The following is a 12380-nucleotide window of genomic DNA, read 5'->3' as shown; positions in this document are numbered from 1 at the left end:
TAATATTTTGAATGCTACATTTGGGAACATTTGCAACATTAAAATTTGGTACAACATATGCAAGCAACGTTAGGGTTCTTCTGTGTTGTTTACCATTAATGTCAAACTGTAAAAAAGTAGTGCTAAATAGTTTTGTTAGGGTAGACCACATAAACCTTTTCTAGAGACACATGAGAAACAAGCATAGGCCATTTTTTCAGTCATGAATGGAGAGACACTGCCATACAGTATGCATTTTGGTTATTATAAAATTACATAGGAAGAATCTGCTGTGGTTACTGGAGATGTGATGGGCCTGCACAATCTTGAAAAGAATGAAAGAGAATTACTGGAAAAATATTTTCAGTTCTTCATGAATATGTTCTTTCAGGAACAGGGTATCAGGAAGCACACAGTAGTAGGGAGGAAATGTTTTTTTTCTGGCTACATAATAGTCATCCAGCTACAGAATTAACAACAAATTATTAGGTATTATGTGAAGCATTTTTATCTTAAATTACGTGGTTCTTGATGCAAGTGAAGAAGGTATTCATGCTGTTTGTAGTATATTATTCAAAATAGTGGAAACACATTTTTCTTGAACTACTCAGTGTAGTACTAAAACTGCATTTTATTCCTCTTGATGTTACTGTACATGAGAAGTGTGTGTTTTAACAGTTTAACAGGTGATGAGAGGAAAACCAACATTTTCTTTTTTTTTTTTTTTTTTTTTTTTTTAACTAGAAAAAAGTAAACCCAGATCTACAAGTAGAAGTGAAGCCCAGTATTCGAGCAAGAAAAATTCAGGAAGAAAAGATGAGGAAACAGATGCAGAAAGAAGAATACTGGAGAAGGCGAGAAGAGGAAGAACGCTGGAGGATGGAAATGAGGTAGTGTATTTATACCAAAGAGACAAAACTGCAGTGAAATTAATTGAAAACTAGTTGGTGCCTCTAGAGTTGGTGCTTTTGAATGTTATGGGAGCTCTATACTATCTTGTTTTGAATTAAATAGTTGTTAACTCTTTAGGGTTTTTGTTTGTTAGTGTTCAGTCCTTCTGAGTAATGTAGACTTACAAGAATTACTTTGCTATAAAGAGACTGACTTTCAAACAGCCATTCATTTTTATTTACCTTCTGAAATTTCATGGCATTTGCAAATGACTGCCAGAGATGGGTTAGAGAGTACATCCAAGAATACATTACAATATTTGGAAGTACTAATAGCTATGTAAAGAGAGTGCTTTGTTTGATGCACTTCAGGCGATACGAAGAGGACATGTACTGGAGGAGAATGGAAGAAGAGCAGCATCACTGGGATGACCGACGTAGAATACCAGATGGAGGATATCCTCATGGTCCTCCAGGACCTCTTGGCCTGCTGGGAGTTAGACCAGGAATGCCTCCTCAGCCCCAAGGACCAGCTGTGAGTTTCTTAACCTGAGGGGGGAAAAAATGAAATCTTACTTACAAGGAGGCACAGTTAAGGCCTGTAAATTATGCAGTGCTGCATTGTCTCCAGTACTTCTTAGTAAAGTATTTGGATAGTGAATAAAAAATTATATGCTAATGGAACTGTGTATGTGAACCTGTCTTCCAATGTAAGTCCACTTATAGGAAGGAAGTATGCCTCAAATACAAATACTGATGCTTATGAAATACAAGTCTTTGTGGATTTGTGTATTACTTGCTATTTAAATGCATTGTAGAACATTTTTTTCTTGATCTCTAAAGATCGTTTCCAACCCAGAATATATTATGACTCTGTAATTGTGGACGAATGTATGAGTAAAAAGTGGCTGGATCATCAGCGCCAGAGGATGGTTAGAATCACCCTGGAATCATAGAATGGTTTGGGTTGGAATGGATTTTAAAGCCCATCCAGTTCCAATGCCAATTCTGTGGTCCAGGTTGCCATCCACCAGATCAGGCTGCCCAAGGCTCCATCCAGCCTGGCCTTGAATGCCTCCTGGGGAGCCTGTGCTAGTGCCTCACCTCTCTCTGAGTAAAAAAAATTCCTCCTAGTATGTAATCTAAATCTCCCCTCTTTCAGTTTAAAGCCATTCCCTCCTGTCCTATCACTATCAGACTGTGTAAAAAGTTGGTCTCCCTCCTGTTTGTCAGCTCCCTTAGTGGTGGGTCCTTCTCTGCCTTGAGAGTAGTAAACCCACTATATGTGTTAGTTGTTAAGGACATAGTTTGTGTTTTATTGCATTTAAGTGATTTGAGGTTTGAATATTCTGTGAACTTTGAAATATGCACCCATTTTGGAAATAACGCTTTTTCCTCTGTTTAGCCTCTGCGTCGCCCTGACTCCTCAGATGACCGCTATGTGATGACCAAACATGCAGCAATATATCCAACAGAGGAGGAACTTCAGGCAGTCCAAAAAATCGTTTCTATTACTGAGCGTGCTTTGAAACTTGTTTCTGACAACATGACTGACAATGAAAAAAACAAGAGCAAAGAGGGAGATGACAAAAAAGATGGCAGTAAAGACAGGTATTTCTAGTTTTTGAGAGACTCATCTTTTGTTTCTAAAAGTCATTTTATATTTTTCCTCAGGCTGTTCTCAGTGCTTCCAGGGATCCAGTTCTTGTAAGGTTTTGATATAGCAAATTTTGATAATGACTGTGGCCTCAAATGTATGTGGGTTATTCCTGTTTTATTTCATTTTTTCTATCTTCAGGGTTAGTTTTAAGTTTTTAATTTTACTTTGAATGCAGCTTTTAACTATAATTTACTTTGCAGAGCTTTGAAAGGAGTTTTACGGGTAGGCGTTTTGGCTAAAGGCTTGCTGCTCCGTGGAGACAGAAACGTCAATCTTGTTTTGTTATGTGCTGAGAAGCCTTCAAAGACATTACTCAGTCGTATTGCTGAAAGTCTTCCCAAACAACTTGCAGTAAGTAGAACTGGGATTTTTGTTTGATTTTTTTTGTAAAGATACTATTTTAAAAAAAAATCTGTTCATAGAATAAGTCATATTCTTCAAGCTGACTCCTGCATTTCATAGTTCAGGTTCAGTTTCTTTTGATTTTCTGAGTGTTCCCATCTGAATTCAGTGACCATGCTGCATGTTTTACTTTTTCTGTATTATGGGTTTATAAGTTTCTAGACGTTTACACTAGTGATGTAGTATCTATCATCATTTAATAGATTTTTTTTGATTGTCAAATAAAAATGAGCAGAGAAAGAGTTTCTGTGGCTGCAATGTTATAGGAAGCTTACTGCCTGAAGGTCAAAGTTCTGAATTAATGCCAATTTGTTCTCAGTGTGTATGCTTTGAGGTTCTACAAATAAGTTAACAAAATAAGTCTTCTAGCTTTTTAATTAGGCACCATTCTCATAAGTTATTAAAAATTACAAAGTCAGACATGCAGTTTTAGACTGTTCAATGGAATTCATATAAACCATTTGCTATATTTCCGTAATAAATGAATATAAAGTCTTTAGCTCTGTTGCTCCCTACTGAAATCAAGTCTACCCACCATCACTATAGAAGGCTTGCCATAGCATCACTGTTTCAGAACAATTCGGTAAATTGTGTGGCAGAATCAGTGGTGTGGTAGAAGCATTAGCAGGATCAGATTAATTAGGAAATGATATTGGGTCCTGCTCAAAGTAACAAAAGAAGAAGAATAAAAAATTGTACATCTTGGTCTGTCTACATGAAGAGGTCACCTCTAGTTTGTGGAAGGAGGTGACTGATGTGCCTGCAGCTTCTTGGAATAGAACTATTAAATCTAGCAGCAAGAAGCAATTTAGAATGACCATTTTGTTTCTGTAACATTTTCTCCGGGTGTTTATCTGGCCCTTTGTTCTTATCTGAGGATGCTGTGACAGCTAAGTAAAGAATCTCCCTCGCAGTACTCAGCCTGTAAGTGAGAGCTGGAAGGAGAGGAACCGCTGCAGCTTTGCGGCTGCTGTGTTTGAATGGGAGACATACCCGGTTCGCATTTCAAGTGGCTGTGAGGATTTATTTTAAATGCTGTTAAGATTCATGTTATGTAACTTACTTTGCATGTGAATTCCCTTTATGAGTAGTGCTTTTTCTTTTGCGTGTTTGTTGAGTGCTGTGTATTTTCATTAATGATTTGGCAACAGTGTGTTTGTCCATATCTATATATTTCTCTATGCTTATAGATTTTTTTTAATTGGATATACTGTGACTCCTTTGAAAACACATGTATCTGCTTTGTATAATTATTACTGCATTTCTGTCTTTCTCTTAAAAAGACGTATATTGAAGTCCATTTCCTTCTCCATATTTGCCTTAGTCGTGTGCTAACAGAAATCTCTGTTTCCCAATATTTAGGTAATAAGTCCTGAGAAATACGATATCAAGTGTGCAGTCCCAGAAGCAGCAATAATTTTAAATTCATGTGTGGAACCCAAAATGCAAGTTACTATCACACTGACATCTCCAGTCATTCGGGAGGAGAACATGAGGGAAGGAGGTTGGGAAGTTGTTAAAGATATTACATCTCTTCTACGTATTTTGATATGTTTATCTATTCTGCTTAAGATGGCATTAAGGTCCTGGAAGGTAACATGCTGGCACAACACTGATTGAAACCTTGTTTTTCGACAACCAGTCTTGGTAGACAGCAGTTGGTTAAAATAAATATTTACGTGATGCATTTATTTAATTTTTTTAAATTCTAACTTTACGTCCAACCTCAGCTTTCTGGAAAAGGTACAAACTTGACTATTTTTCCCCCTCTTGATTTTAATTATGTGAAAAATTAAGTGTTATATAGCAAGTGGCTATGAACTGGCGTTCTAGATCAGTCTTGCCTTAAGAGAAAGATTGTATCCTTTTAGAAAACCAAATCACATGCTTTTGGATTTAAACTGCATCAGTATTGCCATCACTTACACGTTCCAATTAGCATTGGCACTTAAAATGCACTTGTGTAACACTTTTGATGGTAATAGTGCTTCTGACTTTAAAAGACAGTGCAATTTTTTCCAGCTCCCTGAGGTTGCTTTTTTGGTCTGTAGTGCTTTTTGAGTACATTTTAGGCTTCTGGTATTACTATAAGTCTCATACCCAACTGGCAAACCCAGACTAGTACAGTAAGAAACAGCTTGTCATTGAGCTGAAGCGGAAGGTGGTGTTCGTAAATCAATTTATGTTTCTGAAGTCCACAGTTTCTCTGGTGCCAGCAGTGTTGCTTTAGGGTCTGTTCTGTAACACTTTCAAAGCTCCAAAAGCTTTTAAGCCAACAAGCATGATTAATGTCTGCAGTACATTGGTTCTTTTTGTCTACGGGTCAGATAAAATTGAAGTTTGTTTCCTTTTAGTCCTGTATTTTCGTAGCTGAAAGACATCATGGCAAACAGGGTTCTGGTGTTTGACCGTGAACCTGCAGATAGGAACTCTGAGGTTATTTTAATGCTTCTCATGCAGGTTGAAAAAATTGTATGTGTTTATGTATATATATGTGCTTGTGTATATACATATTTATATAAGCTACAGTTGTTTTTTTTTTATTTTATCTCATCATTACATGTCCTCTAAAATATTTGAGGTTTTTATACTGCATTAGTTATGTTCTGTAGCTGTGACTAGTGCATCATAAGCAAACTGAGTTAACAACATTATCCTGTGTAATCAGAGAAAACTCAAGATGTCTCCTCTAGTTCGGATGACTTCTAAAGAGTAGTTAAGAGTGCTTTGTACATGATTTTTAAGCTGCTCATATCGTACCTACCTATAAATGCTTTATACGTAGACTGTCACATCCAGTCAATACTACTTGGGATTTGGCACTTTTAAGTGTAACATGACTCTTGGTTTGTCTGCGTTGAATCTGACTTTGATATTGCTTAAGTTTATAAAGAATATTTTCACTTAATGGCTTTGATTATTAAGTCAGATAATCATTAAAATAAGTTAACCTTAAACACCATGTTAATGTACTATGCAAAAAGTGCAGTACTGATTTTGCCACAATACTCAATTGCAATTAAACTGCTTGTGGTCTAAAATTACATGATACAAGCTAAAAATAAATATAAAATCCCTACAATTAATCCCTCAATTTATGCCTCCAAAAGGAAACAAATTTGTATTTTTGTCTGACCCACTCTTGAGGTAAATGATCATTGTGAGTTTATTCACTGCTGAATGCAGTACTGCCTCTGGGCAAGCAAAATCGAGTTAGATTTCTCTCCAAGACACTGAGCAGTACGAAATAGATGTTCAGTAAAGTTCACTCTTCAAACAAGAGAAAATAGAAGACTGAATTGCAAATTGTTGCAGCAAGGAGGGCCTGATTATGAAGACTGCTGCTTATTTGCTGCAGAGTTATAACAGTGCGTGTTTTGTGTCCTTTTTCTTACTGCAGCTTCTCATGCTCTGTGTCTTAACAATGGTTACAAGTTTTCTTTTTTTTTAGCTCGCTTGGGGAGCTAGTTCAGGTGATAAGGAAGGCTTTACCGGAAGAACCAGTATGAGTAAAGATGAGACTGAGACTTACACATGGAGAAGAATTATGTTTGATGTGTAATAATCCTATCACATGATAAAAAAAAATATGGTGTGAAATAAAATTGTTAACCGCATAGCTACTGTTCTTTACAGTGTTCTGCGTTTGACAGTTTCCCAAATCTGACATAATCAAAGTGTTCTAACCCCTGCTGTGGAGTTTTTCCTTCAGCAAACAAAGTGTACATATTTATAAAGCATACATGTGTGCGCGTGGTTTTTTTTATCCTTAGCTAACAGCCCCGGTCCAAAGCCTTCTAGCAGAGAGACTTGATTCCTGTCAGGGGTTGCTGCCAAGACATCGGAAGGATTTTTGACCAAGGTTTTCAAAAGCTCAGTGTCACACCTGCCATACTTTACAAAGAAAGGGGGTTTGGATGCATCGTCCTAGCATCTACTGTTACTTTGTGTTTATTTTTTGTTTGTTTGTTTTGTTTTTCTTTTTGTCCTTGTCTCTCTCCTAGAATTAAGCAGTGTTCACACTAGTTTTGAAATAGTTGACTGGGTAATATGTATTTCGCATAATAATGCTACGAAATTGATATACCTGTTAACTTTTAATGAAGAAGTAGTGTGGACACAGCATGTCTAACTGAAGATTAACCCCTTATACTTAGACTAGTTATAAATATGTTACATAGGGTGAGAATTTGTGATTGAGTTTTGTAAATTAACTCAACTCTGTGCCTTAGCGTAACAGGGTGGTAGGTTGGGAGTCTGAATTTAGTTAAATAGTCGTTAAGGGGTTAATCCTATAACGTGAAACAGATGCAAAAATCCACAGATTAAACATTACAAGAGTTTCCTTATTTTTTTTCACTCAATATTCTCTCAGTGCAAGAGGCGCCTTGGCATCTTCTGACTTTCACAGTCTTTTTAAGTTTCAAGGGTATTCATATGTTTTTTACATATTGGTGGCACATTTTACATTTACATTTCCAGCACTGAGTAGGATTCTCATTTATGCACTTGCTGTGTAATACTTTTTTGTAAAATTATTTTCCAATCTGAGAGTTTTTGAGAGCTAGAAGTCAAGTAAGTGGAGTTTAAAATAATGCAGAAATTGTGCTGAATATTTGCAATGTCACCTCATGGCATATTAGTTTTAGGGGAATGTGAATAATTGAATAACTAGGCCCACCAAAACCATACTTTTGCTTTAAATTTCTCAACTTTGTTTTCCCACTCTTCTCTTCTGTAGGTTTTCTCTTAGTGTATCTCTTGTCTCTAATATCCAAGTTGTGCTCATTTCATTAGTTATCTCACCTGGCACCTCTCTTGCATAGGTTTGGGGTTTAGTTGCATTTTGTTTTGTGTTTGGTTATTTTTTGTTTTATTTTAAATACCACTTCAAATGTCTTCATTTGCTCTGTAAATGCTTTTTTAGTTCCTTCTTTCCACTTTAACATATTGTCCCTAAGTTTGAGTATTTTTGTGAGAAGATAACAATATTCTTCTCGACCTGGTTCTTATTTTGAAATCTTTTCAATTCTGTTCAGAGCACTAAGAATATCATATAAAAATGTCTAAATCTGAATGCAGTACTTCAGCTCAAACTTAACTGTAATATTGGAAATTTGTAGCACCATGCTTATTTACAGCTTCTTGCTCTCAGGAAAGTATCCTACTATTTATTCTACTTTTCTAGTAAACTAAGTGGCAGCTTCAGAGCTGTCTTTCTGCAGCATCACTAGAGGTTTCTTTGTGTTGAGTTGTTTTATTAAAATCCCTCTCTGCTTTTTTAATTTGATTCTCTGACTTTCCAAAATTTATGTCATAAACTGCCATAAACTATCTTGTTTCATATAGCCACCTCCTGTGAAATGCATGCCACTGAGAGAGGGCTTTTTGTTTCTTACTATGTTACGTTACCAGTTATGCTACCAATATTCCTTATTACTGGTCACAATAGCTAATTTTATAAATAATAATTGAATTTTTAAAGCTGATTGCTACAGCATAGCCTTACAACTGTAAGTAATCTGAAGATGCAGTTTCTCATTGTTCAGTGGTTCCTGTTTCATTGATTAAACCACTTCCAAAAATGGCATCGTGATCTGTTCCATTTAGGTAACAATGCAGTCAGCTTGTCAATTAATTATTTCCTGAATATTTAATATATGGGATCTTCTGTATTGTCTTTATCTCTCAGACATTCTGCTTTGTTTTTTAAACTGTTCCTTGCTTTGCTTTTTCCTGCTAAGTCTTAAGGAGTCCCCTTTCTTTGCATCCTAAGTTCTTTTGGAGCACGTATGTCATGGATTGAAGTATTAATTTGTCTGAATAAAAGAGGGTATTTAAAAAGCATGGAACTCTGTAATATTGAAGTGCATTTCTGGTTCCTTTAGTCAGCTTTTAAAGCAAAATCATTACGTTCTCATCTTGAGGTATAATAACAATAGTATTGCTACAAAACATCTCGGTTTTTTGAGATTTTTTTATACTTTTCTTTTGAGGTCTAGATCCCAAATAACTGGAGACAGTTAAAATATACAAGAAACTTAAGTTTGAATGTTTCTACTTGGTTAAAGTGGATTTTTGTGTTCCTTCTGTCTTGTGTTCTCTGTGCTGGTGCACTGTGTCCAACCATCCTTCCTTCCGTATTTAATTTTAGGGGATATGTATTTTTCTGGTGGCACCTTAAACAAAGAAGCACTAGGCACTGCATAATCTGCAATGCATTTGAAAGTAACCAAAAAGATGAAGTATACTATGCTCTTGATCTTCACATTGGGTTGATGTCCTAATCCTAATTGAATACCTTTTATGGAACATTTACACTTCTTCAAGGGTTTAAACTTCAAATGGCATGTGTGACATTGAAGCTACTTTAAGGAAGTGTCTTGCTCACCTGGTCAAACACCCATTCCTCACTGCATTTTGCCAATTCAATCCATTTTAGATGTAACCTCGGGTATGGTGAAAGACCCACCGGACGTCTTGGACAGGCAAAAATGCCTTGACGCTCTGGCTGCTCTACGCCACGCTAAGTGGTTCCAGGTTCGGAACATCATTTTACTTTCTTCTTGTAGCCTTATGAGAGATTAAGTTCAGTTGCAATATAAATGTTTAATTGTCTGAAAACACTCGGCGTTGTTCATGCTAATAATACGTAATATTTTTCTGGTCCCTAAATTTAAATGTAGAAGGTTGAGGATGGAGGAACTGCTTTGTGCAGTTATAGCTCATTTGACATGATTTTTTTTTTCTGGTCTTTGAGAAGGCGATGTTGAAAGTTTGACTCGCTTGGGGTGATCATATATTGTATATTTGTTAAATATTCCATAAGGCTGCAGAGTAACTTTGCTTTAAATAATGGAATATGTGTTTAAAGCTTTGTGTTTAGACTTAAGACTTTTTTTCCTATTTCTTTAAGTGCATTGAGTGTAGGGAATGAAAGGTGAGAAGCAACTGTTTGGTTTAGTGACTTTGCATTCTGGCAAAGGCACAATAAAGAAACCAAACAGGTTCCCTTGACCTTTCAGTCTCTATACCTACTTCTTAGACCTTTACTTTATCCTTTTTATTTCTAATATAGAAAGATACTGTATTGTTACAAGTGAACTTGGGTCAAAGTGTACAGGGGATCAAGAAATGTTATTCTTGTATAACCTGGGCACTCTGACTTCTACCACCTTAAATTACTAACCCTTTATAAAATACTGCTGTAAATGGCGGCTCATGGAATAAACTTGTAAAATGATTTATTTCAGTCTTGGATCTGAGCTTCCATTGAACAGTGGTGTTTTAGTCTTTCAACGAGTCCTATTTGCTGTTGGTGCTGGGATTGATTAATTTGATTTTGTATTGCTCTCAAGGCTAGAGCTAATGGTCTGCAGTCCTGTGTGATTATCATTCGTATTCTTCGTGACCTCTGTCAGCGTGTTCCTACTTGGTCTGATTTTCCAAGCTGGGTGAGTAATGTTCTTTTGAATGAGTCTTTTTAAAATATATATACAGGCACTGGAAAGGGTTACTGCTGTTAAATCTAGACCTTTGCAACCAGTAGTATTTTTTGTTGTTGTTTTTATATTTAGAGGGAATGTACATAGTCCCTCTAGAAACCTAGTTTTCTGAGGTTTAGTTATTTGAAGCTGGAATATTTTTTTCCAAAGGAATTTTCATGTTCACTTGAATTCTTTGTGGGTAGAATCCTTATAATAGATGTTAGGTGCTTCTTGTTTGTTCGTTTTAACTGTATATAAGGAAATAAACCTTTTCCGGCCACCTACTGGTGGTTGGTTAGAAATTGTCAGAACTTTATTAAAACAGATCTAGCAGTTACCTGTACCCAGGTAACTCTGCGATAACAGAAAGGCTACTTTAAAGAACAAATGAAGAGATCACAGTAGTTCCTGTGATTGTTAATACTACCCTTCTGAAAGATGAAATACAACAGTACTAGTCAGTGGATGTGTCAAAATTAGCATCTTGATCAGTGTCACTTAAAAACAGATTTCTAGGTTGAACTTGTTTACCTCTCATAGTTTCTTCAGCTGAATATTCTTGGAGAATTCCTTTTGCATTGACTATTTTGAAAGATGCTCTCCAGGAATGTAATCTGTTCTCCGATTTGTGGACCAGAAAAGTTTAGTCTGAAATAAAAACTCTGAAACATATGTATAGTATGCTGGTAAATTGATTGGTTTGTTTCACAGGCTAAATTCTGTTGCAGTGTGCTGCTTCCCAATGTAAACTCTTTGATTTTGGTAGAAAGAGAGCTAACATGATCAAGGCAGTTTCAATGGTTGGCATTATTTTAATGAAAAATGTTTTACACCTGGATTAGGCTTGCAGACAATTTTATTAAAATACTTCTGATAATAATATCGATTGCTTCTGGAAAAAATATGTAAAAGGTTATGTTTAAGTTTTTATAGTAGTATACATATATCCTGCTAGTTTCTGTGCTACATTTCTGAAAGATACGCTGTACGAATATAGCTTAAAAGAAGCTAGAAAAGTATTTAACTGGCCTCTTTATTATCACCGTGATACTGAACTGCCAAAAAATAACCCCTGGCGTACTTGTAGAAAAGCATTTTTGTAAGTATCACAACACACAGAAGGCATATGCATAAAGAACAAGGGATGTTGTTTCCTCGTTGCCACATTGTCTGTTCTGAGGCACACCCTGGAGGGAACAGAGATATGTGTCAGGTGTAGCTGTGTTCTCTTCAAGAAGGCTCCCCAGTTTGCTTCTGGCAGAGGGTGCATTGTTGGTGACATGGACCAACACTGACATGTGTAGTCAGTTATTCTTCTGGACTGTTCTCAAAGCCTTACTGACAAAAGAAACAACAGAGTGAAAAATGATGATTTTTAGACTTTTGCAATTTCTGCAAGTCACAGCTGGAATTTTATAGTTCTGGATACAGAACTTCTCCTTACATGTATGCTAGAAGCCTGTAACAAGTAAAGGACCTTTTCAAAAAGAGCTCAACTGTTTTTAATAATAGGAAATCCTCAGAAGATTAAACACAGAAATTATTAGTAGCCTCCTTATATAGCTAAAAATAAAAACGAAACTTGAAGAGTTTTGTCAGTTTCCTACAAATTATTCAAGATTATTCAAGATTAATTTCTCAGACATGCAATCTAGCCTTTCATGCACTCAGACACCAGGGCGTTGTAATTCACATTGTCCTATGATTAAGATCTGGGATTCTGAATCTGGAAGAGCTAGATTTGAATAAATGCAAAAACATTATTCTTTTTTTTTCTTTTCTGCTGTGTTTTGCTTCATGCTTGGAAACAACTGTTACTGTTGATAGAACAGTAGCTTGGTCCAGAGTAATATGGTGGGACCGTGGTAATGCCATGCTCAAGAAGTGAAAATTAATAGTTAAATCGAGCCAAAAATAGAAGGAGTGAGCATCCTTCATGAAGAATTGTAATCAACGTCGCCT

At 36.1% G+C, this 12380-nt stretch overlaps 1 protein-coding gene across 3 annotated transcripts in view; it reads left to right on the top strand.

The window, feature by feature from the left end:
- ZFR (zinc finger RNA binding protein) overlaps window positions 1-12380 on the top strand; it is a 42197-nt gene that overhangs the window by 25855 nt on the left and 3962 nt on the right. For 2 of the 3 annotated variants that reach the window (XM_021380387.1, XM_021380386.1), the window contains exons 11-17: window positions 724-869; window positions 1242-1404; window positions 2275-2480; window positions 2730-2880; window positions 4294-4435; window positions 9374-9471; window positions 10290-10385. In XM_021380387.1, coding sequence (XP_021236062.1) covers window positions 724-869; window positions 1242-1404; window positions 2275-2480; window positions 2730-2880; window positions 4294-4435; window positions 9374-9471; window positions 10290-10385 — 1002 coding nt within the window. The remainder of the gene's footprint in view (window positions 1-723; window positions 870-1241; window positions 1405-2274; window positions 2481-2729; window positions 2881-4293; window positions 4436-9373; window positions 9472-10289; window positions 10386-12380) is intronic. The other variant, XR_002433324.1, reaches the window with a different exon arrangement.

Source organism: Numida meleagris, chromosome Z (genome assembly GCF_002078875.1).
Source record: "Numida meleagris isolate 19003 breed g44 Domestic line chromosome Z, NumMel1.0, whole genome shotgun sequence".
Lineage (NCBI taxonomy): Eukaryota > Metazoa > Chordata > Aves > Galliformes > Numididae > Numida > Numida meleagris.
The sequence above is the reverse complement of the archived record's forward strand: the minus strand, read 5'-3'. Positions and strand labels throughout refer to the sequence as shown.